The sequence below is a fragment of the Kwoniella newhampshirensis genome, chromosome 6 (assembly GCF_039105145.1).
Source record: "Kwoniella newhampshirensis strain CBS 13917 chromosome 6, whole genome shotgun sequence".
NCBI classification, from domain to species: Eukaryota; Fungi; Basidiomycota; class Tremellomycetes; order Tremellales; family Cryptococcaceae; genus Kwoniella; species Kwoniella newhampshirensis.
Window position 1 is genome coordinate 1,501,478 of NC_089960.1, and position 27,782 is coordinate 1,529,259.

Consider the following 27,782-nt stretch of genomic DNA (forward strand, 5'->3'; position numbering starts at 1 on the left):
AGGCTACCAACCAAGTGTTTAAAGGAAGGTACCCTTCCTAGGTCCGAAGTACTCGCCCTTCGCAACGGTCTGAAGCACACAACCCTCTCCATCACATCCCGCAGCGTAAGCCTCGTTGCCCCACCAGTCGACGCTCCTCTCGCTGATACCAGTAGAGAAAAAGATGATGACGGAGGCGACAGCGACACCGGCAGCCAAAGCGGCACTGACGATATAGTTGAACTTGGACCAGAAGGCAAGGTGACGAGGTCGGATGTACAACCAGGAGAAGGCGCTGACATAAGCCGCTCCGAGGAAGTTGGTGAGGTTATAGGGAGACCAGTAAATACCACCGGTGAAGATCATGACCGGGTGGAGTGATCGGATGAACTTGGAGGTGGGGGCCCTCTTTCGAGCGTACCAGTAGGCGAAGGACGAGATGAAACCGATAGGGAAACCGATGAGGAGAAGGGTGTATTGACCACCGGGTCCGAAGATTCGGTGAGGTCCGACGGTACCCCACAAGACGGCGGCGGTGAAGAAGGTGTTGATACCGGGGCAAGTGAGTCCGAAGGGTGCGTCGGCAGTACAGAGGTTGTCGATCTTCAAGGTGTAGTTGAGGACGGCGGTACAGACGAAACTCGACACCAAGGTGGCCCACATCTGCGCCGTGAAAGTGGCACGGGGAGGGATCTTGAGGTAGTGAGCCAGTTTCAGGTCGTTGGCGAAGAACAGGGTGTGGGCGGTGGTGACGTAACCGTACATCTTGAAGTAGTTCATGGCGAGAGCGTTACCAGAGACCCAAGCTCCACCGATGAACTCGGCCAAGACGTTGAGGGTGACCTGGATACCGGTGACGGCGGCGATCATTCCGATGGGGACACAGGCGATCAGGGCCATGAGGACACCGTAGATGACGACAGCGGGGGTGGTGTAGGTCTCGAAGGCGGCGACACAGGCGAAACCACAACCCATGGCGGCAAGCATGGTAAGTCCGTACCACCAGTGGGGCACCTCCTTGTACTGTCGCATGAGTCGCATGTGGATATCGTCTGAAAGGTTGGGCCCGTCGATCTGCTTTCGTCGTCTCAGCAATCTCTTGAAACCGACGACGATCTCGTGACGGTGGAAGAGGATCACATAGGAGAATGTGGCAGAGTAGACGGCGAAGAAGAAAATGTAGACGACGGCGTTACCAGCACCGAGATACGCCATCGAGTACTGCTGGTACTTCTCGTAGACGAACATGCCCTTCTCGTCGATGATCTTCAAGATCTGGTATCGTTTACCGGTGTTGTCAAAGGCCTTGTTCGAGTTGATGGGGAAGTGAGCAGTCTCGTAGATGTTGTTGAACCAGAAGCCGAGGATCATGAAGCCTGCAACGACCATGCCGAAGAGATTGTTGAGCACGGAGAAGACGGGCGTCGCGAGGGGGTCGAGCTGGACGGTGATCTGGTTGTAGTCGAAGGTGCTGAGGGGGTTGAAGCCGAGACCGGTGACACCACCAGTGACCGCGGCGAGTTTGATGTTGTCGGGGGCGATCCAAGTCATCCAGTTGAAGTAGGACAAGTTTTGGAACAGGAAACCGGGGAGCCAGAAGTACCTAACGGAAAAAGATCAGGACTGATCGATAAGTTTAAAAGGGCTCACTCACAAGAACGAAGCCGCGAAGATGACGTAGAAGACCTTGAGCTTGGACGCAGAGTAGAGTCTGCCAAGAGGACCATACACAGGGGTGTCGCTGCCGTCGTGGAACGCCTTGTTGAGCGCGACGGTGGGAAGAGACGCTGGCCAGACACAGAAACCGGGGAAGACAAGGAAGTCTCGGGTCAAACCGGCGAGACCATAACCGATGAAGTTGGTACTGAGTGTACCGAGGATCTGGTAGGCGAACGATCCGGCGTACGACTGGTTGAAGTAGCTGCCGGGATGGTCAGCAGCTGTTCAGTCTGCGGTTGGGACCCACTCACATAGGAAGATACTGCGAGATGATAATGTTGTTGGTGTAAGGGGTCTGGAAACCGACCGTGGCCATGATGGTGATCAACATGTGTTCCTTCTTGTTGAATGGGCCGGGGTTCAGTGAGACCCTAGAGCCGAACAAGTTGAATCCCCAGTCGGGCAGGATCTTTGCCAATCCTGTACCGGCAGGGTAGGCAAGCAACTGGGCGACGTTGGCGGTGATGACGACCGAAGGCTGTCGGTTGGTGAAGAGCTGGTTGACAAAGGCACCACCGAAGACGAACAAGGTACCGATAAGATAAGCTCGGAAGGTAGACACGGCGAGTTCCGGCTCGTCAAAGTTGTCGACGATAGCTCGAACCTCGGCATACGGAGAGTTCTCGGTGACCAGGATGGCCTCGACCTTCATCTCGTGGATCAGTTCCCTGTATTGAGGGTCGGTGAGGTCGTCGGCGTCGAGGAACTCGTTGACTCGCATCATGACGTTGTGGGGGAAGTTCTGATCGTATTGATGGAACTCTTTGACCTGTTTCATGATCTGGCGGGGCGGCGCGGGGCGCGGAGGATGTCAGCGGTGGCCAGACACTCGGGTAGCCTCAACTCACAGCGATGGTGTCCTCAATCGACAATGAGTCGACCTGCTTCTCGGCATCTATAAAGTCATCACCGGTTACTTGGAGATCGCTGAGGCTAAGATTAGCGACTGCAGTTTTGAAGGCAGGCCCACTTACCCCGCCGCGCCGACAGTCACGGTGGCTTTTCCCTCGCCAGCGTACACGTCCTTCTCGTCCGTCTTGCTTATCTCGTGCTGTGATCCCGAATCAGCTGGACGCCTTCCCCTCCCACCTCGATAACTCACCTCATCGCTCAGGTGGTCTGACCCCGAAGAGGAGTACTGGAGTGCCGGGGCACCTCCCACTGTGATCTCGTCGTTCTTGGACATTGTCGCAAAGCCTCGATCGCGGTTGTGGGGGGAGGAACAAAAGCCACACTCGGCCTATCACTCTTCCATCTATATACTCCCCCTCCCGCTTATCTCGCACCACTTCGCCGGAGGAGTCTGAAGATAAGCCGTGCACGGTGGTACCATGCGGTGCTGTTCTTTCGTCTATCATCGGCAGACGGTATCATTTCACGAATCATGTCGCGTAGATGAAGGGACGCACGTCTGCATCAGAGACAAGCTCGCCACACATCGCCATATCGGATGAACTTTGTTTAGGAACCGCATGGGCCGCTCTTCATTCGGTGGAGCACTTGACCGGCGTCTGTCCCTTCTCTCCACCCTTGACGCTCACGATATTACTGGTCGATGGAGCAGGTCGACGTTTGATCAACGAGAGTGTCATCATAATGATCCCGAAGGAACGCGAAAAGCGACCCAAGGCAATCTCAGGAACGGGCCATCTTCGAGCGTTATTAGCTGTCTCCCAAAATGGGACCGCATGGGCTCATCTTAGCATTCTCTTGGTATTTCAGGGCAAATGCTTTTCTCTCTTTCTTCTCGCCAGAACGCGGAGGATTCCAGAGCCACTAACCAGAGAGATAACGGAAGAACAATGACTCGGCAGAGTCCCTCCTTGATACCCATGCAGGCAGTAGTATCCCATCGGGGTGATCTACGGCAGGATTCGGCAGGTGGGAGCAACTGGAAAGGGTTTTGTTTTTTGCCTTTTGGTTTTTTTAGCGAGGAGTGGCGTCGGTCCAAGTGGCGATATCATTGATAAACCTTTTCGCCGCCAGCCTACCAGGTTGCTTGCCGGGTGAAAGCCACCACGGGTGTATCAGAAAGACCTCCGCCCGGATTCAGATGGGATTAGATGAAAATTTTCCAGGCCAAAAAGCTTCTGTGTGCTCCACATTCTGGTCGCTATCGATCCCTTTTGGGCGAAGAAAGCGGAAAGCGCCGTCTGTCGTGTGAAGGTACCATAGGGTCAATCGTCTGATCTCGTAAACGCGTCATGAACCGTCTCAGCCCATCACGCCCAGCAGCCTCGATGTGACTTTCCCAACATCCATCCGGTGGAGTGACACGGAGCCTCCAGTGCTTCCACCTCGATCCCACGGAAGGCTGGTACCCATGTGTCGTTTCTTGGCGGGTCAGGAACCATTCTGCGTCGTGAGACTTGAAGCCACATGGAGAAGCAAGATAAGAGAGGGCGATTGGCGAGACATGACGACAGAGACGGACATGGAAAGCGAATATGCCGGCCGAGCCATCCGTGGATCCGAGGGAATCAGACTGGTCAAGTGCGGTTCGCATTAGAGGTTAGGGGGTTCGGTTGGTTAGGGGCAGAGGGAATTGTGTTCGTTGCATAGACATACTCCCTATCTGTCAACACATGGCACAAGTTCTTTCGACTATACTTTTGATTGCTGGACATGTGCTGGAAGGGCGCGGTGCAGGAAACTAATTGAAGGGAGTAGGCGAGAAATAATTACATGAGGGAGAAACAAGTACAACGCCAAGCATTACACAGAGATAAACCGGTAGACCACAATGAGGAGCCAAAGATTCAACCGCGAAGAACGATGGAGATGAATGAAGATAGAGCAGCGACGATGGGAAATCAATCCACCCCCTGACCGCCCGGCTTGGCTTGACGGCAGCGGCGGTGGACGAACCACCTCACCATCTGCGCCATGACCCTCACCTCCCCGTTGTCACCCCATGGATGAAGGACCGCAGGGCACGGCCATCTCGTCGTCCTCATCTTCCCACCCAGTGCCCTCACCGCCGCTCGCCAGCTGCTGGACATCAGCGACCTTCCCTCCCCACCAGAATTCATCCACTTACATCCGCCCTCCGGATCGCATGTCCCTGGCTCTTGTGCCTGGCTTCCTGCTCGCCGCTTCTGCTTCGGAGAAACCCGTCTCTTGGACCAGGTCGGAGACCAAGTCTAAAGGACGGGTACACCCCGCATGCTCGCAAGCGTACTGAGAGTCATCGTCAGTAGAGTAGCTCCTAGCAAGCCCACCCTTGATACCCACAAAACAATCTCGCAGCGACACCTTCCAACTCTCCGTGATCCTCTCCTCCCTTGTGCCCTTGAGGGGCACATTGTGACAACCCACGGCGGCACACATGAACAGGCTGTGTGCCACCGTCGAGATCTCATTCAAGAGCGCATACTGCGCTGAGAACGTCGGCGAGGAACTCTTCGCGACGAGTGATCTGAACTGCTCGAATAACAAGCAGCTCGCGATGAGGCCGTAGACCGAAGGAGAGTTGGAGAGGCACGATGCCGCGAGGAGGATGGTCAATTCCCTGTATAGGGTCTTGAAGCCTTCGATGTCTGCGAGCATGTCCTCGAATAGACCCAATACCGTCAGCAAAATGACGTGATTGTCCAGGAGCAATCGATGGTCGAATCTGTCATGGTGATCAGTGCAAATCGTATCCCCCTACCCAAGACACTCACGCCGACCCAGAGGGGTCAGTCTCGCGTCGTCTGATCCGATCCAGAAGCCTGACCGCCTTCCACAGACTCGCACGCCATCTGGGATCGTGCCAATCATCCTTCAAGACCTCCTTAGTCTCCTTGACGCTACCCTTCTTGACCTCGCCAAAGTCGAAGACCCCGCCACCCTCGGGTTTGACCTTGTGGCCTCCAATGTCTGCATCCCGTTCGCAACGCGAAAAGGAATTGAACTTTTCCATTTTTCTCTTGTACACGTCTCCTGCTGCCATTTGTTCATTTGAAGTACCAAAGGATGCTTTCTCTGCGGTCGAAAATGAAGCAGAGACTGGCTTGACGCTGGGAAAGTCTGTCTCTCGAGCGGTGGAACCGATAGAGCACGACTTCCAAATGCTGTTGATGATAGACGTGAAACCATCCTGATAATCCCTCGTCGGAGAACCTTGCAAGAAGAACAAGAGTCTGGCCGTCGACACAGGTGTGGGTACACCGCCCGAGTTGATATATTGAGCGCTTCTACTCGCATTGATTGTTAGTGCAGGAGCGGGAGACGGTGCTTCGGATGGCGGACATGCAAGACGCGAGGAAACTCACTTGATCAGTCCCAGATTCCCCGCCGTAGGAGTGGCCGCTCTGTGCAGGTCGCACCCATCCATTACCAGCCTCATCGCCATTCTTATCTCCCCCTTGGACGACCGCAGATCCACAAAACAGTCTTGACCCTCCAATTCAAGATGCCGAATATATAGGGGGCATGTAGTGTCTGAGAGATGGTCGAGGGTGCCCGAGACTCCTTGATCCGGTCCGTGCCCAACGAACTGATGAGCGTGGGCTACCGTTCTGCCGACCACAGGGCTGAAAGGTGCTTCATTAATCGCTGAGGTAATACCTTGATGCGTCAACGCTGATGATCGTTAGGTCGTCAAGCGAGTAGAGCCAACACATTTGATTACAGGACATGTATCAAGCAGAAAGAGAACTGATGAGATTGGGTGGCGAATACTGTCTCAGCAAGCATGAAACACAATTATTGCTTTAACTCTGTACCTGGTCCTTTTGTCTTTAGGCACGGAATCAGGCCTTTGATCGAACTGAGGGGGGAGATCAAGTGGGAGTGGATGTCTCGGACTACGTAGCCAACGGTCGACCGCCGGGACGCAAGCTTCCCTCTGCTGAAGGAGTTCCACGAGGCTATCTGGCGCTGACTCACAGGGTCGTGATAGGGTTCGATTCGAGCCATTTCGAATCCATCGAAAGGGATACGCACGAGCATATGAAGACCGAGAAGGTACGCTTTACTCGGCTGGTGGCGGTACCTGTGTCGTCTGATCGAGGTCGATTATCAACGACGCACCGAGTGGGAGGCGGGATCCGTGGAGAGGCACCGACTGGCAAGAGAGGAGACGAGGAAGGCGAAGCGAAAGGTGAAGAAGGAGAAGATATGAGTAAAAGTCCAGGTGAGTCCGTGATTCGAAGAACTATCCTGACACCCCGCAGAGCCCTGTAGATGTCCGCAGATTAGAGTGTAAGTCCATTCAGACGGTATTCTACAGCGCAGATGATATAAGTGTCCTTCAGAGTCATCCCGTTTCGAGCGTGTCGAGTTATTCCATGAAACATTGCATGATTCCCTGAGCTGGTCTGGGAGTATCCTGGTGCTCCTTGAACCTCAGATCTTGCGAGGCAACGGTGACGGTGCATCGTGTGCTTGCCCTCACCACAAACTGTTCTGACCATGACTGACCAGTATCATGAACAGAGACACATAGGGTGCATAGCGCATAAACATCTGATCGTGTACTCCGTCCTCACAAGCTGTTTTGAGTCCTACCAAGGCTACTCGCTCAGCTCGTGTATCTCTTGGGCGACTCACCTCTCCTTTTCTGCTGCAATCTGCTTGACCACCTCCAACAGGCTGGTCCATCTACTCTATTCCGCCTTGATGAGTGCCTTGAACAGTACCGAATGAGCCCCTGATGGTTGTACTCCTAGATGACAGCTCTGGCATCCACGGCCCACGCCGCTCCTCTGACTCTCAGTGTGTCCCATGGCACATCATCCGTCCAAGTGCTTTCATAGAATTTCCTCAACTTGGAGACGGACTCGACGGAAGGTTGGGAGTTGCCTTGTAGGTGATCCCGAAGCCCACACCTGTGGTAGTCGTCGTTGGATGCTTGGAAGGGGTCAAGGCGAGGATCAATCTCTCCGATCTTGGCATGAGTTTGGCCCTTTCAGGAGGGAAGGATCGGGGGACGGAGAAGGCGCAATGATCAAAGGGGACCGGCTGTTGCTGATGTGCAGGGCTCGATAGTGCTGTGGTGTCTTGTTTCGGCCGTTATGATGATGATGGAGGCGTAGTAATGGTTGGCGCAGTAGCGGTAGCTCACGGAGCAGGGTGAATGATCGCTATGAATGTTGAGACAGTCTGGAATTTCTCCTCTTCCGTCCTCTGCTTCTCCTCGAGCGCCTCGAGCTTCTTCTCTGCCTCTGATGGGGCCTCAATCCACCCCCTGACCCCCGGGCTTGGCCTGACGGCAGCGGCGGTGGACGAATCTCCGCACCATCTGCGAAGTCGCCCGCACCTCCCCGTTGTCCCCCAGAGGATGAAGAACGGCAGGACACGGCCACCTTGTTGTCCTGTTCTTACCGCCCTGTGCCCGCACCGCAGCTCGCCACCTACTCATCGTTAGCTCAACGCCAGCAAATCGATCCCATCACACTCACGTCGTTCCCCCGGACCTCATGTCTCGAGCTCTTGTCCCCGGTCTCCTGCTCGCCACCTCCTCCTGACTGAATCCAAGTTCGTCCGTGAGATCGGACACTAAGTCCAGTGGCGTCATACATCCGTGATGCTCACAGGCGCTCTGGAAACAGCATCAGATATGTTCGACAGCGGGATACTGAGCCACTCACGAAACAGTCCCTCAGAGCAGCTCGCCAAGACTTGACGGTCCTCTCCCCCGACGTCCCCTCGGTGGTGGAGACGCGATGACATCCGACCGTGGCGCACATGGCCATTCCGTGGATGGTCACTGCCATCTCATTCAGCAGTGTATACTGTGCCGAAAATGTTGACGAGGACGTCTTGGACCGTAAGTCGTGAAATTGATCGTAGATCAGGGCAGAGATAATGAGACTGTAGATACTGGGCTGCGTCGAAAGAGTCGCAGCGCAGAGAAGGACAGTGACTTCTCGGTAGAATGCGCTGAAGTCCTCGACGCTGCCAAGAAGATCATCAAAGATACCCAAGACGGCGAGGAGGATGATGTGGTTGTCCAGTAGCAGCCGGTAATCGAAGCTGAGCGGCGTTAGTGATCATCAAAAACAACACGTGATCGACTCACCTGCTGCAGGATGGATCCGTCTCTCTCTCCCTGAGGTGGTCCAGACGCCCCACAAGCGACCAGAGATCCGCTCGCCATTCAGGATCACTCCAGTCTTCCTCCAGGGCCTCCTTCACCTCCTCAAGACTACCCTCGGTAATCTCCTCGAAATCGAACACACCCCCGCACTCTGCGGTGATCTTGTGTGCCCCGATCTCGGAATCCTTCTCGCACTTGTCAAACAGTTCGAATTTTTCCACCTTTTGATCGTACCGATGTCCAGCAGCTCGCTGTGCATCGGCACGGTGGAAGATAGCCTTCTCGGCTTCTGAGAATGATGCGGGGATAGGGACGATTGGTCGGAGGCCCGGATGATCGACCTTGCGGTTGATGGGGCCGATGCGACAGTCTCGCCACTTTTCCAGGAGACGATGAATGAACCCGTCCTCCCCCTCACGCTTCTTCGACCCGTTCAGTACGTAAAGCAGACGGGCGGTAGAGATGGGGGTAGGCGTCCCTGAGGAGCTGAGGTATCGACCAGATCTACACGGCAGTGTCAGCGTGGACCGGAAGACCAGGTTGTGTATAAGTTGGGGATGGGGGTGGGGGTGGGGGAGGTGGACTAAAGGTAACAGGGGGCGAGATGACGCTACTGAGGGGTGTGGGGAGGATTCTGGTGGAGGGAGCGCCGGATGGGAGGGGGGTTTCTGAAGATGCGGGGAGGGGATGATTGCGGACGGGGGAGGAAAAGGTCCCTGGGACTTAGGCAAGGAAGTAGCTCCTAGAGCTAGGGGGAGGGGGGATAATCGTATAGCGCGGAGCACCATCCTCGAGTGTGGGGGGCACCGATAAGGAGGAGGGTCGGGTCCAAGGGGAATACGAAACGGAGGGGGACTACTCACTTAAATAAAGCTAAATTTCCGGCGGTCGCCGCTCCTGCTCGATGCAGGTCAGTTCCATCCACCACCAACCTGATCGCTCTTCGAACATCTGTACTCGATTCCCCCAACGCGATGAATCTGCCCTCGTTCTCCGCCGCCCTGATCCCATTCACCCAAGCTTGAGCTTTCGGACCATCCTCCCGATACGTGCCTTCTTGCCTCTTCTCCCTCAAGCCGTATGCGTTGATATCCTCCCACGAAGCTTGTAGGTCTTCGAGGAGGATGGTTCGAGCTTGTTCCAGAGTCGAAGCAGAAGCCAGGTCGAGGGACGTACGAAAGAGGTGAGCATTGTGAGGTCGTGAAGGAGGGATACGCTGAGACGATGTTGATGTCTACACGTCAGCGAGATGTCTCGAGGGATTTACTCACCTTAGCTTCGTGCTGCTTAGCCAAGGTCTCCACCTCGGATTGGTATCTTGAGTACCTGTCGAGGAACTGATCCACCACCTCTGCCTCCTCTTTGTATCCGCGGTCATCCGCCCAGCTTCTGTATGCGCCGAGGCTTGCCACCGAGCCACCGACACAAGCACTCAGGTCGACGATAATCTTAACGGCTGTCAGCGATGTCAGCAGCGTGCTAACTCACCTCTCGTGGCAAGTGGTTCAATGAACCCGACCAAGCTCTCGTCACAACAGAGGAGATGTCGGCGTAAGTGAGCGGCACGTATGGGGCATGTCTACTTCTGCCTTTGGAGTTGAGAGTGGGTCGGATGATCCGGGGGAACGGTCGCGAGGGTAGGGCGGCGGAGCCTTGTGATGTGGAGCTGGAATCATTGACTGAGGCGGAGGAGGAGGTGACATCGTGATGACTCGGAGGTAGCTCCTTTGAGATTGTCGATGACTTTGCATAAGGACGACTGGTGTCGCTTGATGTTGAGGAAGATCTTGTGGAGGAGGTGCTTGGTCGACGTTGATTCTGGTCGAGCGATTGTGGTTGTTGGTGAGTGATCGACGCCTTTGAGGATGTGGTGCTGTTTTTGGAGGCTGACTTGTGTGTCGAGGATGTGGTTGTGTATGTCTTGTCTCTGGAGTTGGTCGGGGGCTTCTGAAGGGGGATCGAGTTCTGATTGAACTGGCTGGAGGTCGTCTGCTCGTTAGACTTATTGGATGCGTATGAGGCCGCCTCCTTGGTGGAACTGCCTGCTGAGACTTGATGTGTAGGCTGATTGCGGGTGGATGAAGAGGATGTACGCCGCTCGGGGGGTCCGTCCAGTGAACTGTCGGCGAGGGGATAGCTGATGTTCACTGCGGAGGACGTCGCCGACGATTGGTAAGCTTGTTTGGGGATGGGCGGTGGCAACATCTTGCCTGGCGGATTCACTAGCGTTGACGAAGAGGCGGTGGAGGAAGAAGACGTGGTTGGGTTTGTGGTCGACGCAGGTGTGTTCGTCGTGGTCGAAGAGGAGGCGTGAGTCCTTCTGGAAGAAGAAGAAGAAGAACTGGTGAAGGGCAAGGCAGGAAATCTTGTGCGAGAACTGAACGTATCATATGCCGACAAAGGTTTCAAGGAGGCAGACGAGGCTCTGCTGGTGTTGGCGGAGACGGTAGTGAGCGGCGGGCGAGAGCTGAGGTCGTTGCTACGAGACGTCGACGAGGTGGAATCCCTCTGGTCACCTTTCTGCTTCTTTGCTCTCTTCCTCTCATCGTCTGGCATCGCTAAAGCGCGTTTGGGGGGTGGTGGAGGGGACACCATGACGACGGCGATGAAAATTGGTGTAAGAGGCTCGCAGTAATGTGTTTCTGATCAAAGCTCATGCAAAGAAGAGAGAGAGAACAAGGAGGAGACGACGAGACGAGGAGTAAGCTCCAGCTTCAGCACCAACGCTATGACCCAGTGGCGACTTAGAGTTTGTATGGGTATCTGTCGAAAGAGCGCAGGTAGGTTTGATTTTTTCACGCAATATCGCTCGTAAGGAGAGGGAGAAAATCAAGCCAGATAGAGCTGCGAAGCGCGCATGTCCTGGTGTATACCTCTCCACGCATGCATCACCGCTCATGGAGATACGATCGATGAAAGATGGTCGACCTGATCTGAGAAGATAGAGATTGGTCAGGGCGTCGTCATCCACCCGGACGCGAGTGACTTGTGACTTGTGACTTTGAGCCGGCACTGCTGCAATCTGCTTTCTCATATTGATTTCTCACTCAACAATCAATCCTCACACCCTCTCTCATCGTTCCTCCTCGTCTTGACATCAGCATATTCCTGCACAAGGACGCATCTTTACTCTCACAACACACTCCCCTGCGATCATTTCGGCAACAATGGCACCACCTGCAACGCCGCATCTCGTCTCTCGAGACAAGATAACAGGCACACATCCTGCAGCATTCACCCCCTCTCGTCAGACTCAACCCAGCTCTCCCCCTTCCTCCAATCGCAGTTCTCCCAAGGTTGAACCATTCAGAAAGAGAAGACGTCGAGCGGTTGATAGCGATCAAGAGAATGAAGAGGATGTGTTCGGCGGGGGGAATCAAGGTGGAGACGTCCCGGTGGGTTCCGAGGCGCAAGCGTTCCGAGAGGCGGTCGAGGAGGTCGAGGCGGTGGAGGAGGTCGAGGAGGTCGAGGAGGTCGAGGAGGTCGAGGAGGTTGAGATGGTAGATCAGGAAAACAATAAAGATAGTCAGAGGAATGCAGGTTCTATCGTAAGTGCCCCCGGTAAAAACCGCACTGACCAAAGGGATCCACCCAAAACCCCTGAAGGGCGTAACCTTCGAAGCAGACCCAAACACCAATATGGGAAGAGCAGAAGCACTCACCCGTACGGAGCAAACGGGGCAGCAGCAAGGGGGAAATCGTCGGCGGTAGGTCCTCCCCCGAATTCTCACGGACCATGCTGATGATCGTAACCGCCAGTCGCCGTCGAAATCTGGAAACAAGGCGCGTTTGCCGGATCCAACGTTTCATGCGCTCAAACACTCGCTGACAGATGTCTCAGGGTCCGAATGCTCAGATGGTCTACGAGGAGATTCACGTGCGTCTCAAGGCTTTGGAGGAGAGATGCGTGGCGGCAGAGACAGCTCGACAGGAGGCTGAGGAGGCCAGAGCGAGGGAGCATGATGAGAGGGGAAAGGAGATCGTGAGTTGCTCCAAGTGTCGACGTAGCTGACCTCCAAGAGCGATCTGGTTGCTCTATTGGGAGCGCTTCCGACCCAGACGGACATGGAACAGAAGCTGAGCGCATATGTGACCAAGGAGAGTCTCAAGGAACAATTCACGGAGCGACTTCGGAACGTGAGTGACGCCGACGTGCCCAGCTGATGGTCAGTACCTCTCTCGGGAGTCATCAATGGGTCTTGCCTCGACGGGCTTTGTCAATGATGTGAAAAGGAAGATTGAAAAAGTGAGTTGGTCGGTTCAAGCCTGAGCTGACATCGGCCAAGGACTATGTCTCACTCAAGAAGTTGAACGAAAGGTCCTATGTCACCTCAACGACCCTTGACAAGTATGTCACAGATACCTCTGAGAGGACGAGAGCAATGGTGACTACGCTAGAAGAAAAGATCGGCCAGGTGAGTCGGAGCAACGTAACGCCGCTGACCATCAGTACGCTCTCAAGTCGGCACTGGATCCGCTCGTGAAACGTCCCGAACTCGACGCGTTGGCCAAAAAGACCGACCTCGACTCTTACGTGCTGCTTTCGACCAGCACTTCGTTTGCCAAGAAGAACGACATGGAGGACTACTGCTTGAAATCAAGTCTGTCCTCTTACGTCACAAAGGAAGATCTCGGTCCCTACGCCTTGACATCCTCTCTCGACAAGTATCTCATTCAAACTCATCTCTCTCCCTACGCTCTCTCCGCCACGCTGGATGGCTATGCTACCACAGACTCTCTCGTCAAATCCATTCGGCATCTTTGTGAGAAGATCAAGTCTAGCGAGGATAATATCCGAGATCTTGATGTGAGGCTTGAGAAGATCCCGATCAAGGGGATCAAGGAAGAGCTTGCTTCCATCAGGCAGGGGACGAGGGGGAGTCTTGCGGTCATCAGAGCGGATCTGGACAAGGAGGCAAAGGCAGTGAGGGGTTTGACATCGCAAGTGAAGGACGTGAAATGCGATTTGGGAAGGCTGGTCACTCGTGTCGGTAAGACGGAGATATTGGCGAAAGATGCGCTCCCTGCATCGTCGATCTCGAGCTATATCTCGATGACGGACCACAACAAGTCTCTGGATTCGCTCAAGACCGAGATTCACCAAACCCTGACCGGGTACATCACATCCACCGCCCTTGCTCATGCTCTCTCTTCCTACGTCACACTCCACAGCTATCAGTTGTCAGATCGAGCCCTTCACAGACTCTTGGAAGGTCAGGCGGGTACCTTGCACGGCCATGTCACCCGCTGCGCAGCGGACCTGGCGTCCGTGAGATCCAGAGAAGCCATGGACGCCCGGGAGCTACACGAGCGGATCGACAGGGCGATCGTTTCGGTCAATGGAACGGCCGACTCTGTCTCTCAGGCGCTACGTCGACTGCAAGGGGTTGTCTTCGCTACAGTAGATGTGGCTCTCGATGCGGATGCCAGGTTCGGGTCCTACCTTCGCAAGACAGTCGCTGCCTCGACTTTCGCCACGTTGGACAAACTCGCCGGTGTTGCCAGAGCCGCCAGCGATGCCAAGGAGTTGGCAGATACCAAACTATCGTCGTCAGCTCTTGAAGGCGTTCTGATGGAGGACAAGGCTGCAGGGATATATTCAACCAAGGAGGAGTTGGGCTCTTTGAGCAGCGCGGTCACGGCGACAGAGACTGCTCTGGCGTCGAAAGCGTCTTCCGCGGATCTTAGCAAATATTTGACAAAGACTCAGGCGACTTCAACCTACATCCTAGCGACCACCCCCCTTGTCAAGCCCGGTGACTTGGACCTCTATCTTGAAAAGTCCGCTGCTGCGACTTTGTATCACCCTTTGAGCACAGCGTTGGCCACGACTTCCGACTTGGACCTTTACTTGAAGAAGACAGAGGCGGCGTCGACCTATCTCAATCAGACTACCGCTAGCAGCTCCTATCTTTCGGCGTCAACGCCCTTGATCACGGCTACAGATCTCGACCTGTACCTTCGCAGGACCGACGCCGAGAGCACCTACCTCCCAGCCAGCACCGCCATCGTCAAGCCTTCGAGCCTCTCCGACTACCTCCTCAAGTCGGAAGCTAGGACATCTTATCTATCATCTTCAACGGCCTACATATCACCGGCTGAACTTGACATTGTCCGAGATTTGGCTCAATCAGCCCAAACCGAGGCGAGCAGCAAGCTGAACTCTTCAGCTCTCTCCGCCTATGCTCTGAAGTCGTCCTTGGAATCTATCTCCTCCGCGGCATCTCTGGCCCAAAACACTGCCAACACCGCCGTCGCCAACGCGGCTGACTCCATGGCGAAGGCTGTGGAGGGCGTGAACGGTGCGGAAGCAGCTCTCCAGGGACTGAACGATGTCAGGGGGAAGGTGGATGAGGTCCAAACCCTGGCCAACAGCAAAGTCTCTCCCAACGCTCTCGACCAGTACCTGAAGACCAGTGCTGCGTCAGAGCTATACATCACGTCGATCCAACTGAGCACAGAGTTGGGAAAGAAGGAGGACAAGGGTGGACTGGAAGGGAGGATGGCAAGGTCAGAGGCAGAGATACAATTCCAGGAGCTCAAGGAGAAGCTGGGCAGCTTGGAACACAAGATACACAGCGGTACATCTCTCGGCACATCCTCCATCGCTCCCCGACCTTCGACCGACACGTCGACTCCACCTGCACCTCCAATGCCTCGAGCAACAGCTCCCGCGACCTCTTCTCGAGATACGCCCACACAAGACCGCACATCGTCATTCGCCGTCCCACAGCATCAGTCGTCCCTTGTCATCGACCACTTTTCCTCTCCTCCCTGGTCGTTCCCCGCTGCTGTGACTCAAGCAATGGGGACAGGTGAGAATGTCAAGCTTCAACATCGTCTTGACCCATATGCGGTGCCTGTGGATGAATATTACGCGACAGTGCGTCAAGAGTATCTGGAGGGGGCCCAGGCCCTGACTGTAGAGTCGATCAAGAAACAGAGAAAGTTTTATGAGCGGCAGTGGAAAGCAGAGACGGTTCCGTTTGACAAAGAAAAGGTCAGGATGGCGGCTTGGGCGGTGATTGCCAGAGCTACGGTGGAGGAGTTCGACCAACATGGGACCTCGGATCTCTTCAAAGAGTTGTGTAAAGAGGAGCGTACACGATGGACGAGTCTAGAGGCATTGGTCAAGGACGCGCAGCGGCGGACGGAAAGGTGAGTCAGCCACAAGCTACGAGAGCTGACAAAGATGCTAGGCCTCGGAATAGCTTGTGAGGTAAAGTTATACATGTTTCGTGCTGTACGTCTTCTCAGAACCCCTTAAGCTACCGAGGGTCAGTACAACCACTCAGCCAGAGCTTCATATTGGATGTTGCATTGGCAAAGAATGCAGGGGCTGCAGACGTGGAAGGTGAGACAGCTTGAGGATCGCTTCGTGCCTCGGATCGAGGGAATCACGTAACGAATGCATCGGGTTTCATAACTATGTCGTAAATGCCTCGGAAATGGTACGCATCTGAAACGCTAGCTGTGCTCATTTGAACTCCCGGTCGCCTACACATACACTCTAAAAACACATCTGCGCGTCACTGTAACCATGCTCAGCGAGGATCCTCGGTAGCACAGACTCACCTCGAGCATCACACAGCGGTCTTTTCCTTCTTCATTGACCCCCTCGACACCTCCAACTCGCCCGTCTCCCTCGCCCAAGCATCCTTCAGACGTTTGTCGATCACCTTCCACAGGTGGTCTTCCAGTGTAACCAGACACCGGACATCTCTGTTCCTCTTTCTTTCAGCCATGTCCTCGATAAGATGACATAGACACCGCCACCAGCCGAGCAGGAAGTGAATCCCTCGAGTCGCCATATGGGTTTCCGTCTGCCGCTGAATGACCTCGAATCGTTCAGAATCGTAGCCGTTCATGATGGTGTGACCTAGCTCAACATAACCTCTTGGGACCCCTCTGCAGCAGCGGGGAAGCTTGCGTTCAGGGGGTCGACGAGCCTGGAACCAGTGTAAAGCACTGGCACCACACGCAGAGATGTCAATCTCGAGCTGATCAGACGGCCATCTCTTCCTATCTGACCAAGGAAACATTGCCCAGGCGTATATGTCGTCGTCGATGACTCCAGGACCCGAACGCTCGTTGAGATCTTCCTGTTTGAACATGAGCTCGCATTGAGTGCTGACTTCTCTGGCGAGTCGAGAGAGATATGGGGGATGAACGGCAGGAGGTTTTTTTGTTCTGGGGATTGCGATGGAGGATGACGAGGAGTTGACGGAAAGGCTGGTCGGTCGGTGATGAAAAATGGAACGAGGAGCGGGAAGTGCACGGGGAGACGGCGTAGGTCGAGATGAGGATCTGCCGCATGGTAACTACGATGCATTGTCAGTCGAGTAGTGCAGACTAGTGAAAGCAGACTTACAGGAGGAGATGCAAACTCGTCCTCTTCCCTCTCCTCCTCCCCCTCCTCCTCCCCCTCCTCCTCCCCTCCTCCTCCCTCCTCCTCCCCCTCCTCCTCCTCATCCAGCTCAACCATCAATCCTGGCGCTCGCAGCGTCTGCCTCATCATGGTCGCGTCTTGAGACACAGGGGAAGCCGTGATGGAGCTGCGGGTGTCGCTACGGGTTGTGGAGGACGCTCGCGGCTTTGACAACGAGAGTTGCGGAGTTGGGAGGTGACGTTGAGAAGGATGATAAGCGGACCGCCTCGCCGGGGCTCGAGCAGGCTGTTGACTAGCTTGAAGAGGTTGTGTGGGCCTTCTGAGGGGTCGTCGGAAAGACCCAGGTCGTTGTGGTGCTAGAGATGGGGCTTGAGGAGTCTCGAGTGCGGTAGCTGTCGAGTTTCCTGAGTTTCTGTTGGCTTGAACAGGCTTTGGGACTTTCGGAGGAAAAGGTTTTCTCGGTGGACATGCCAGCATGTACTCCCCTTCCAAATCATCGGTATCGTCCGCCTCCTTCTTGTCGACTTGCTTCTCCTTTGTCACCGCTACCTGCTTGTCTTTCGATGGCCCGACCTTGTTCTTCAACATCCCCTTCGTCTTTTCATTTGACACCTCAACCTTCGATTGCTTTGGTGCTATAACCTGCCGTTCTCCCGCCTTTCTCTTCTTACTTGCGGATTCATCTCGAGAGATTTTGTGGTCTTCCATGAGCTCTCTCATCTTGTGGTACCAGTACCAGTTGAAGACAGCTCTGTCGTAACCGGGAGGTGCAGCCCAGTCGGGGTTGTCGGTTGCCCACTTGGTGAGCGGGCCTTTCTTTGCGGGAGCGACGATTGAAGGGTTTGGAGCAGGTTCAGATGAGGTGTCCGAGATGTTCGATACAACAGAGGCCGTGGGCTGGGTGGTCGACGAGGAGGAGGACGCTGGTGTTGGGGTGTCGGTCGGCAAGAAAGCTTTTGACGAGGAAGGAAGGATGCTGGAAGGCAGTCGAGGAAAGGTGGCGCCTGAAAGCGGCGTGAGTCCTTGTTGCGGCTGGACTGAGCGCTCAATAGCTGCTGTAAGCGGGGAGAAGCTACTGGGTGACAGCCGTGAACGTGTTGGAAGGTAACCGATGTGTTGCGAAAGAGAATGAAGACAAAAGAGACGGTGATGAAAACGCGGAAGCTAAATGGACTGAAACGACAAGTTACTTCACAAGGAACATGCATGGAAGAATGTGGCGGCCCCGCGCCCGACCGATGATGACCTATTGTTTGCGAGGGACTTGTTACGATACTATCTACTGCGTCAAGCGCTTCATGACCTCTGTCCACTCGTCATCGGTAACGGGCTCCGCAATGGCCCACTGCCTCGTCTTGCGCAGACCCAATCTCTCCTCCAGTGACAGACAGCGACTCACTGCCCTGTCTCGCTCCTTTTCTAGTCGTTTAGACTTGGGCCGTATCTCGTTCAACTCCTCACGAGCGATCGCCAGATCTGTCGTGAACCTTGCAGCTTCAGACATGTGGGTCGAAAGAGAGGTTTGGAGGTCTGTGATTTCTCCGCTTGCAGTTGCTAAACTGTTCTCAAGATCGTAGACTGCAACGTGTCAGCGAGGTGCCATCCACTGGAACTCACTCTTCTTGTCAGATGCAGCCATGTTGTCGTCCGTCACCTTCTGGCTCGCTTCGAGATCGGCTGCCAGCTTATCCTTGATGGCTTGGTGTTCGTCCTCTTTGCGTTTGGCGCGTTCTTTCAGAGCAACTTTCTCCCCGTTGAGAACGGTGACTGAAAGTCAGCTCACGTCCTGATATCAAGACTTACCTCTGGTGTCCAGCTCCTCATTCTCTTGTCTCACCTCACCGAGCTCCTTGCTCAACTCCCCGACTAATGCCTCCATTTCCTTCAGTTTCTTTCTGAGCCCCTCGTTCTCCTTGCTGACCCTCTCCACGCTTGACTTCAATTCGGCAGCTGTCTTTTCCTCTTCCTGCTTCTTATTCTCCCAGCCTTCCTTCTCAGCCTCCCGGTCGGTCTTCATCTCACTTATCTTGGCTTCCAGACTCTCGCATTGCCTTTGCGACTCGTCCAGTTTCAATTGAAGACTGCCGTCACGAATCTGCTCCGGACATGCTTTGGAAGCATCGGCATTCTCTAGCTTCTGCTGCATGGCCGTCAACTTCACCTCATACGCCATCTTAACAGCAAGGTTCGCGTCATCCCTCTCCTTCAACTCCTTCTCGTGCTTGGTGTCATTCTCCTGCATCTCCACCTCCCACCTCTCGATCCTCGCTTGCGAAGTCTCCACGAAGTCTTCAGCCTCCTTAAAGTTCTCCTCGAGCTCCTGTATACGAGCGTCCAGCCTCGCATTCTTCTTCCTCTCCTCGTCAACCATCCGAGCATGGACACTGCCTTGTTTGAACAGGTTGACGAGCATGTCACCCGCCAATTTTGCCAAACCGTCTGAGAAAGCCACGCCTTTCGAAGTGAGAGCGGCAATGTGACGTAGTGCCCTCTGTTCGTCGATCTCATCGTGACTCAGGAGGTGGAGCTGTGATGATGGCCCGGGCGAGGAGCTGGATTGACGATGCTGGGGAAGGGGAGGGTTCTGTTGGGTTTTGGGCGAGTGGAATTCGACGATACCAGATTGTCCGTTCGGCGAGCTACTCGAGGGACCGTCAGGGGAAGGTGGATCGAGTGACAGTGGCTTGTTGTGTCTCGCCCTTTTCGCCATTACGCTCTTTCGGAAATGTGCCAATTCGTCGTCGGTGCCTTCACCGTCAGAACTTGAGGTAAACTGTGGAGAATGACGTAATCGTCAGCGTTCCGAATCAACATATCTATAGAACTCACATCAGTCTTCCGGGAGACCTTGGTTCGGCTTTTCTGCCCGTCAATGTGAGTCTTTTTCTTCTCAGGGGAAGTAACAGCAGACGAGGGAGTCTTGCGCTTGGTCTGGGGCGCGTTGTTCGATCCGAAGGAGCTTTCAGCGGTGTGCAATTGATCTTCCACATCGTTCCCGTCTTCGGAAACGGGCCCAGAATGTCCCTCCGCCGCCTTCCCCGTCGATGATGTAGCCAACACGTTGGAGCTTGCCGATGCCGTCGTATTCGGAGCGCGCTCCTCACTCGCTCGTTGCACTTTGAGAAGCTTGGCCGCCTCCTTCTCGCGGTCTCTGGCTGCTTTCGCCTGTGACAAGTCAGCGAGACCGGGATTCGTTGACTTACCTCTGCAGCGGCCTTGTACATTTCCTGAAGATCGTAGATGAAACGCTCCTTCTCCTGATTTTTGACAGCCCATACCATGGTGTGGTCCGGCAAGAGAAAGATACTTGTGTAGGAATTCGAGCAGCCCTTATTGCCGCAATCGACGCAGCCGGTTGGCCAATAGCAGTAGTACGAGCCATCATCGCGGTCAATCGGCTGCAGCTGAAAAGTTTGGCCGTTGCTGGCAATTTTCATGACGCAGAGAATACCTTTCACATAACAGCCATGGCATTTATAGCCTGCAATCGTCCTGGTGGGAGTATCACAACATCAACATGGATTTCCTCGTGTTTCAGAAGAGGGCGGCCCGCTCCAAACGAGTTACTCACGAGCGGTCAGGGTCTCCCGCACTTTGTAAACATCTTCGAAACTCCTCCCTATATCGCTTCTCCAATTTGGTCAGAGGTCGGACCATCTCTAGGATAGCTGACTCGAGTTGCGGGGGACGACGAAGTCGGGCAGGGCCACAGAGCGAGGAATGAAGATGATGATGCTTGGGTGAATGGTGTTCCTGATGGGACTAACGAGATCAAAGATCGCTGCTATCACGACTATCCTCACACCTTGGAAGGTCTGGAGAGACCACCATGAAAAGTGAATGAGAATGGTCGATTGATGGAGAGCGGGGACAAAGAGGAAGAAAGAAGAAGAAGAAGAAGAAAAGAATCGAGTGTGTGGCTCTGAAACGCGACATTTGGTACCTCCCTGGCGCGTTAAGTTTCATGGACCACCTCCACTTTTGCCACCGGTCGGGTTTCTTTATTGTTCTCTCACCTTCACTCCATCAACGCTATCCCGTCATCAAGTGGTCGTCCCCGATGCAAGCGCCAAATCAAGTTTACCTCAAGATCGCCCAAGATCGTGGCATCCTTCGAGCTGCTGGGTGGATCAGAGGCTCAAACGACGACCTGGAAACCTGGTCGTAAGTGTCTCAACGTGAGTTAGCGCTGACACCATAGTCACCCCGACATACACCCATGTCAGGTCTGCAAAGATGACAGCAACGTTTGCGAATTTGCAAGGCCTCAAGTCGAGAAAGAGACCCTCATCCTTGAGCGCTGCCGACAATGCTGCACGACCCTAGAGGAGCAACCTTGCAGCAATTCAGGAAAGTGGATCACCCAAACTCAACACTTCCTCCCTTCCATCGACCACCCATGGTTTGATCAACTCCCCACAGACCCCTCGATCATCAGGATGCTGCCTCTATCAGAAGGTGTTCACTGTGTTACCATTCAGGAGTACATGATCGACTTTCTGAAGAACCTTCCTGTGGAAGAAAAGGCTGAGGAGGATGAGGAGAGATGGCGAAGGTGGTTCGGAGTCGCGTGGTGAGTGGTGCTTTGCTTCTGGTCAAGCTGATATCTAGGGATGGTCGTTTGTCAGTTCCTGAGGCCTTCTGGGGGAAGTCCTATTATGAAACGACCGCGGAGAGTATTGCTGCACGGGGGAGGTGCACCAAGGAAGACGTGATGAAGGAGACCGAGAACCTTAGGCGAGAGATAGCGGCGGGGCGGAGGTGATACGACGAAAGAGGGGGGCGGGGGATGCGGTGGAAGGAGCAGAGGAGCACTATTGTACCATCCACTCAGCTTAAAAAGGTCCCTCAAGGTCTCAAGGTCACTATGCGAGCCTTATGCATGGGTTATTATACAACAACAGAGTAAGTTATGGCACTATAACGGTGTCATCCTGCCTGACCATCGCAGTATAACTACAACAAAGCCTCCTTCCCCCTCTGCATCTTTATCTTCCTCTTCTTCGTACCTCTTAATGTTTACTCGCTCGCTTTTTCAGTGCCATGAACTTCTCGTGATCCGGTCGAGCAATCTCCACGCCCTGCTCCCTGAATGCTTCCTTCAACGTCCAGGTGGTATCCCGTCTGCGGCCATCAGCCATGTATCTATCTTCTCCCCGAAGTGACTCACCGATTTGGGCACCAGCAGAGCGAGGACTTTGTAGAGAAGTCCTCCCATTCTGGGATGGTAAAGTTGACCGCTTCGTTGATGTTGAAGCCAAGGTTGACTCCTTGATGGAAACCTTTGGGAAAAGTCACCACCATCTCCTGTGGCCTCTGCACGGCGATCGTGTAGCGGATGCCGTGTTCGTCGAGGGTGACAGGGGAGATGAATCCGGCTTTGTGATAATATCCAGCGGTACAGTTCTTGTACGTGGCCTGGAAAAGGGCTGTTCTATCAGCTACACACGTCTTGGAGCACGTACTCACTCCTGTGGAGCTTGATGAACTTGTCCACGTCCTCATACACCACTGTCCACCATATTTTCGGCACTCCGGCCAGTTGGAAGTTGGCGGAAAGCAGTTCAGCCTGTCGTCAGGTCAAGTCGTCACACTCGATACTTCTCTACAGCACTGAGGAACTCACTCACGTCCTCGATGTGGATTGGGAAGGTGCTGCCGTACGTGCCCAAGTAGCTCCATGGAACAGTGATGCCATCAATGTCGTCGGTAAACTTTGCGAGCATGTTCCCCTTCCTGAGCCTCGACCAAATGGGGTCGTCGACCAGGTCCGACTAGGGTTCGGGGAGTTCCGGCTTTTCGGATAGATGACGGACTGGCATGGAGGGGTATGAGCAGACCATTCGTGCGGGACTGTGTATTCACCTCTCCAGGAATTAATGCTGTACTGCTCGAACACTTTATATATTCTCTTCTTTCCCTTGTGTGCCCCTTCTTCTTCCCCTTTCAAGTTGCCCAAGATGTCGTCGACAAGTCTTGCGCATAGCTCGGGGGGAAAAGCGCCGTCAGAGTCCTCATGATTCTCCCACAGTCGGTCCTCGTTCCATCCGCCGTCCGCTCCGAAAGGATTGGTCACTTTCTTGGGGTAACCTTCGAGGTCATCACACACATAGTCATCCTGATGGAAGTACGATTGGAGACTGACCTCCTTGGCTTGGTTGGCCTCATCGTACAGATAGACTTGGTCGGAGGATAGATGAGACACGATTTGCCGTCGGTTATTGACCTGAGTATCGTGAGAGAGGGATTCAGAGGGTATTGTGACTCGGGACTCGGGAGGAAAGACGATTTTCACCATTCCGTTTTCGAAGTGATCAGGAAAGATCTTGCTGATGTATCTGGTGAGAAACTGTTGGGTCAGCGCGGCGTGTGACTGGTAGACCTACGTGAACCTCGAGAGGGTTTGGGTACAGCACTGGGCAAGTGTCCTCCATGCTGAGCCTTTAGAGGTGATGATGGAGGTTTTGACGTGATGATGGAGGTGCTCAAATGCAATGAAGTGGAGTGGAGGCATTGCACGGTTTCAAGTCTGATGCATTACGTAAATATGCCTCAGACACCTTAGAACCACGACCGATTCATCATAACACATCCGCCTCTGCATCTATCAGCACTACCCATCCACCCACTGTACTTGACGATCACTCCACGACCAGTGCTCGAATTGTCCATTTCGTCCCTCCAGCCAGACCTTCAGGGCACGTTTCCGCGACCCATACTCGAGCTGGTTCAGTATCTCCTCCCGGTCATCTTCCGTCCCCGTTCCCATGCGCACCTCCGCCGCTCTCAATGATGTGAATTCGCGTCCATCTCGCCTACACCTCCACATCGGCTGTCCGCCACTCGGTCGATAGAGCAGCGTGACCTCTGACAGACTACAATCGCTTGCACACACTCCCGCGCAGAATTCGCAGCAAGCAAAGGTGATCTCGATCACGTCGCCCTTCGGGGTGGACACGGGTTGATCACGGAAAATGCAGGGTGAGCGATAGGCGGCGGTCAACCAGCAGTATACCCCAGGCACTCTGAGGAGATGTATCAGCGGATGCGTGTGTCACTAAGGAAAGGACTCACTCGAACCATGGCCCTCTTAGCCTGATGTATACCTGGTCTTCCATGTTCGAGTGGTCGCTGATGTAGTCTGGCTCTTGACCTGAATCAGTGGACAGCTCTCGACGTCCTTGCTCATGATCGGAGGAGGTCAAAGGAGGAGTTGGAGGGTGAGGGGGAGTCTGCGGTCGATTTGCAGAGGAGATGGGAGTTGGCAGGTGTCGGTGGAGATGCTGGCTGTTTTCCGGCTGCGCAAAATGCAACCCATTGTCAATCATGTCGGGCAAATCGAGGGGCGGAGGTGAATCATGGCTGAGGAAAAAGGGATGGGTATGTCTCTCATAGCCTTCGGTGAGTTTGTGGATGTAATCGATCAGCTCGTCTCTCGTCGGATTGCTCGATAGGAACTCGTCGGTTTGTCCTCTCGACGGGAAACGAGGCTGGTTGGAGGGAAAGGTATAAGCAGTCGATCCGCTATGTGGCGCTGGTTCGGGGGAAGAGGAGTAATGACGCCGGACGAGATGCTTTTCTTTTCCTTCGGAGCGTCGGAGGATCCCCTCGATCATGCCGTCGACGGATGGTTGAGAGTCAGGCGCTTCCGGAAAATGATCGTCGTCGCCCCACGTCATCTTCTCCTCTTCATCGCTGTTCACACCTTCCGTCGCTGATTCGTATGACACTGACGACTCCTTGTTGTACTCTCGATCTGACCCTGCCCACAGATGACGCCTGATACCCTTGATGTTACCCTCAAGATCCCAATGCATCCTCTGTAGCCTCCTGAGAGATCTGTAGTGTTGCTCTCGCTCGATGTCGGATGTCTCTGTGGTGATATCGCGAATGGGGCCCTTCGGACGGGCTTTCCGACTCGGCTGTACGCGAAGAGGGCCAGTATATGGTTTCTCGGGCTGCACAGGGAAAGCGCTTGAGCTATATCACCCTCTCTGGCGCATTACGACCATACTCACCGGTCTTTGCAGCTCCCGACAAAACCTTCGAATCTTACGCTTAGCCTGCGTTGTACCACCCCAGCTTGTCACCAAGTCTCTCCATGCTTCAGTGTCGTAGCCGATCAACTGTTCAACCCGAGGAAGATCGCCTTGGAGGCGAGCATCTGTCCTTGCCACGAAGTAGGTGTGTTTGCCACCGACTATCACGTATACCAAAGCAAGAGAGCATTTCACCATTTCATTCAGGCAGAAGCGACATTCGGGCAGAGTGCCTTGATACCTGTCTCCTCCCAGGCGTTCCCATTTTGTGACTTTGTCAATGACGCATTTGATTCCCAGCAGTCGTGTGGTGTGACATCGGTGGGAGATCCTGAGAGAGTGCATTGTATTGGCGTGATTTACCGGAGAGACAGGTGGCGGGCCGTCGTGAGATGGTTGAGAGGGTGGACAAGGTGGACAGTAGCCGTGGCAAGTAAGCATCAGCACGAGCAGGGGAATGAAATGTGGCGAGGAGAAAGACGACGCAAATACAGGGAGGCGAGGAAGGATGGGGACGATCGATATGGTACACTGCCCGCACTCACACGAGCGACCCATCTGGTCGCTTCTTCGCGAACTCCAATACCAGCTCCGCGCGCTCGTCGTCCTGGATGCTGGACATCGTATGCAGTATAGTAGCATCCGAGTAGAAGTGAAGGAGCACTTTTATGGAAGAGTAACGAGGTGAAGGTGAAAACAAGTGGTCGACCTCCACCTGAGGTTGATCGATTTGATCCCGCAGCTTCTCGTCAACACAACTTATGCCATCGCTCCTTTGGGATCATTCTGTCTTCATACCATGCCCAACGATGCATAGAGGCGACGAAGTACGTGGTGAAGACTAAGGCGGCATCAACCGGGGAGCTCTCGTCCATCTCATGCATTCATCTATCGTGAAACGCCCACATGAGCACCTGGTCTCACCGGCATGATCATCGACCGCTCCCCGAGGCGACACTGATGTGTGATGACGACTTGGAGCAAGGCTTGGACAAGTGAAGATGGTATCAGAGTATACGCGGAAGGTCCTGGTGAGTGCACTCATACCATGTCCTCGGCTCATCTTAGGCGTGTAGTTAGGGTCTCTCACGAAAGAACCTACCACCTGTGGGTTCCCCTTGACTGTCAGTCGAAGAGATTGCTTTGAGAAGGCCCAGAGAGTGGGCGAGACATATGAGCAGATCTCAGTGAGTGTGTCTGTCTTGAAGAGGGATGGCGACTGCTTTCGCGCGCCTGCTCCTCACGTCGACAGGCTCGACCTTTCTCGTAACTCATCCTCAGTCATCCTCTCACGTACTCGTCACTCCGCAAACTCATCCTGTACAGTCCCAAGTCACCGCTCATTCAAACAGGTGGACGAGGAGGGCAACTACAGGAGCCAGCATATGAAATGAAGGCTATTTCAGCCTGGTGGAAAGGTCATGGTGGTCCTGTCAGTGTCATCCATCTACGTGTCAAGCAGAGTGGGAGGTCCTGTCTTCGATATCTTCCGTGACCTCTTTCGTTGCCAAGCTCACTATACGTCGTAGCAACCCTCCAGTACCAGGGAGCGTCAAACCATCGAGTCTACGGTCCAATGGAGGAGATGACATCGATGGGCTTTCTGGGATCTGTGGAAATGCTGTAAGTGCGTCCTAAACTCGGACCATCCTCCCGTTTGGTCGTGATTGGCTCCTTCTTGACACACAATCCCCTTTAACGTCCCAGCTTCAGACGATATGCCGGGGCTTGACTCACCTCTTACGATCTTCCAACAGGCGGCTTTGTGATGCACGATCCTGTGGTGAATGACGGGCTGTTCCTGGTGGATGACGAGCTGTTTTTACGCTGCGACATCACTGGTGAGTGCTTGTGACCCTCAATCATTTACGACAGACACCTGATCAATTCTCGCTGAAGACCCTCTTGTCCCAGATTACTTTCTTGCTCATGCTTCCACGTTGCATCGCAGACCCACATTCACAGAACCGCAAATGCAGCAACGGCTTGCTGTCGGATGACGACTCGTTACAGCTGCTCTGCTGGGGAATGGCTCTTTTAGTGGGATGGCTTTGACCATGCGATGGGCTTTGAAAGAGAAGTGGATTGGTACATGTTACTGGATGGGTGTGAGTGCTCGGATTGGGGATATACCGTCTCGCTCGTCGTACTACACCATCTCTTAGGGGTTAGGGGTTAGGGGTTAGGGGTTAGGGGTTAGGGGGGGTTAGGGGTTAGGGGTTAGGGGTTAGGGGTTAGGGGTTAGGGGTTAGGGGTTAGGGGTTAGGGGTTAGGGGTTAGGGGTTAGGGGTTAGGGGTTAGGGGTTAGGGGTTAGGGGGTTAGGGGTTAGGGGTTAGGGGTTAGGGGTTAGGGGTTAGGGGGTTAGGGGGTTAGGGGGTTAGGGGTTAGGGGGTTAGGGGTTAGGGGTTAGGGGTTAGGGGGTTAGGGGTTGTTGGGGGTTAGGGGTTAGGGGTTAGGGGTTAGGGGTTAGGGGTTAGGGGTTAGGGGTTAGGGGTTAGGGGTTAGGGGTTAGGGGTTAGGGGGTTAGGGGTTAGGGGTTAGGGGTTAGGGGGTTAGGGGTTAGGGGTTAGGGGTTAGGGGTTGGGGGTTAGGGGGTTAGGGGTTAGGGGGTTGGGGGTTAGGGGTTAGGGG

The 27,782-nt window shown here is 54.4% G+C and overlaps 7 protein-coding genes across 7 annotated transcripts; 1 reads left to right on the forward strand and 6 right to left on the reverse strand.

Moving 5' to 3' along the window:
- Positions 1 to 18: 18 nt before the first annotated feature.
- On the reverse strand, positions 19 to 2,884 carry IAR55_003712 (OPT family small oligopeptide transporter; the record flags this gene model as incomplete). The annotated part of the gene is made up of 6 exons (XM_066946818.1): positions 19 to 1,582; positions 1,634 to 1,900; positions 1,950 to 2,479; positions 2,547 to 2,631; positions 2,673 to 2,749; positions 2,801 to 2,884. 6 exons carry the CDS (start codon positions 2,882 to 2,884, stop codon positions 19 to 21), a joined length of 2,607 nt encoding a protein of 868 aa, XP_066803210.1.
- Positions 2,885 to 4,605: 1,721 nt separating this feature from the next.
- Positions 4,606 to 6,034, reverse strand: IAR55_003713 (uncharacterized protein; the record flags this gene model as incomplete). The annotated part of the gene is made up of 5 exons (XM_066946819.1): positions 4,606 to 4,689; positions 4,739 to 4,796; positions 4,880 to 5,314; positions 5,364 to 5,876; positions 5,955 to 6,034. The coding sequence occupies 5 exons, from the start codon at positions 6,032 to 6,034 to the stop codon at positions 4,606 to 4,608; spliced, it is 1,170 nt and encodes a 389-aa protein (XP_066803211.1).
- A 1,314-nt stretch (positions 6,035 to 7,348) lies between these two features.
- Positions 7,349 to 11,317, reverse strand: IAR55_003714 (uncharacterized protein; the record flags this gene model as incomplete). The annotated part of the gene is made up of 8 exons (XM_066946820.1): positions 7,349 to 7,511; positions 7,748 to 8,028; positions 8,085 to 8,150; positions 8,274 to 8,658; positions 8,705 to 9,226; positions 9,586 to 9,938; positions 9,994 to 10,178; positions 10,237 to 11,317. The coding sequence occupies 8 exons, from the start codon at positions 11,315 to 11,317 to the stop codon at positions 7,349 to 7,351; spliced, it is 3,036 nt and encodes a 1,011-aa protein (XP_066803212.1).
- Positions 11,318 to 11,889: 572 nt separating this feature from the next.
- IAR55_003715 (uncharacterized protein) lies at positions 11,890 to 15,940 on the forward strand (the record flags this gene model as incomplete). The annotated part of the gene is made up of 6 exons (XM_066946821.1): positions 11,890 to 12,270; positions 12,564 to 12,704; positions 12,782 to 12,859; positions 13,009 to 13,137; positions 13,185 to 15,880; positions 15,934 to 15,940. The coding sequence occupies 6 exons, from the start codon at positions 11,890 to 11,892 to the stop codon at positions 15,938 to 15,940; spliced, it is 3,432 nt and encodes a 1,143-aa protein (XP_066803213.1).
- A 365-nt stretch (positions 15,941 to 16,305) lies between these two features.
- Positions 16,306 to 20,392, reverse strand: IAR55_003716 (uncharacterized protein; the record flags this gene model as incomplete). The annotated part of the gene is made up of 7 exons (XM_066946822.1): positions 16,306 to 17,043; positions 17,094 to 18,143; positions 18,511 to 18,587; positions 18,729 to 18,854; positions 18,915 to 19,884; positions 19,941 to 20,249; positions 20,315 to 20,392. The coding sequence occupies 7 exons, from the start codon at positions 20,390 to 20,392 to the stop codon at positions 16,306 to 16,308; spliced, it is 3,348 nt and encodes a 1,115-aa protein (XP_066803214.1).
- A 1,731-nt stretch (positions 20,393 to 22,123) lies between these two features.
- Positions 22,124 to 23,545, reverse strand: IAR55_003717 (uncharacterized protein; the record flags this gene model as incomplete). The annotated part of the gene is made up of 6 exons (XM_066946823.1): positions 22,124 to 22,235; positions 22,282 to 22,529; positions 22,573 to 22,680; positions 22,742 to 22,885; positions 23,011 to 23,337; positions 23,498 to 23,545. The coding sequence occupies 6 exons, from the start codon at positions 23,543 to 23,545 to the stop codon at positions 22,124 to 22,126; spliced, it is 987 nt and encodes a 328-aa protein (XP_066803215.1).
- A 636-nt stretch (positions 23,546 to 24,181) lies between these two features.
- On the reverse strand, positions 24,182 to 24,928 carry IAR55_003718 (uncharacterized protein; the record flags this gene model as incomplete). Its single annotated transcript, XM_066946824.1, has 1 exon — positions 24,182 to 24,928. One exon carries the CDS (start codon positions 24,926 to 24,928, stop codon positions 24,182 to 24,184), a length of 747 nt encoding a protein of 248 aa, XP_066803216.1.
- Between the last annotated feature and the right edge of the window lie 2,854 nt (positions 24,929 to 27,782).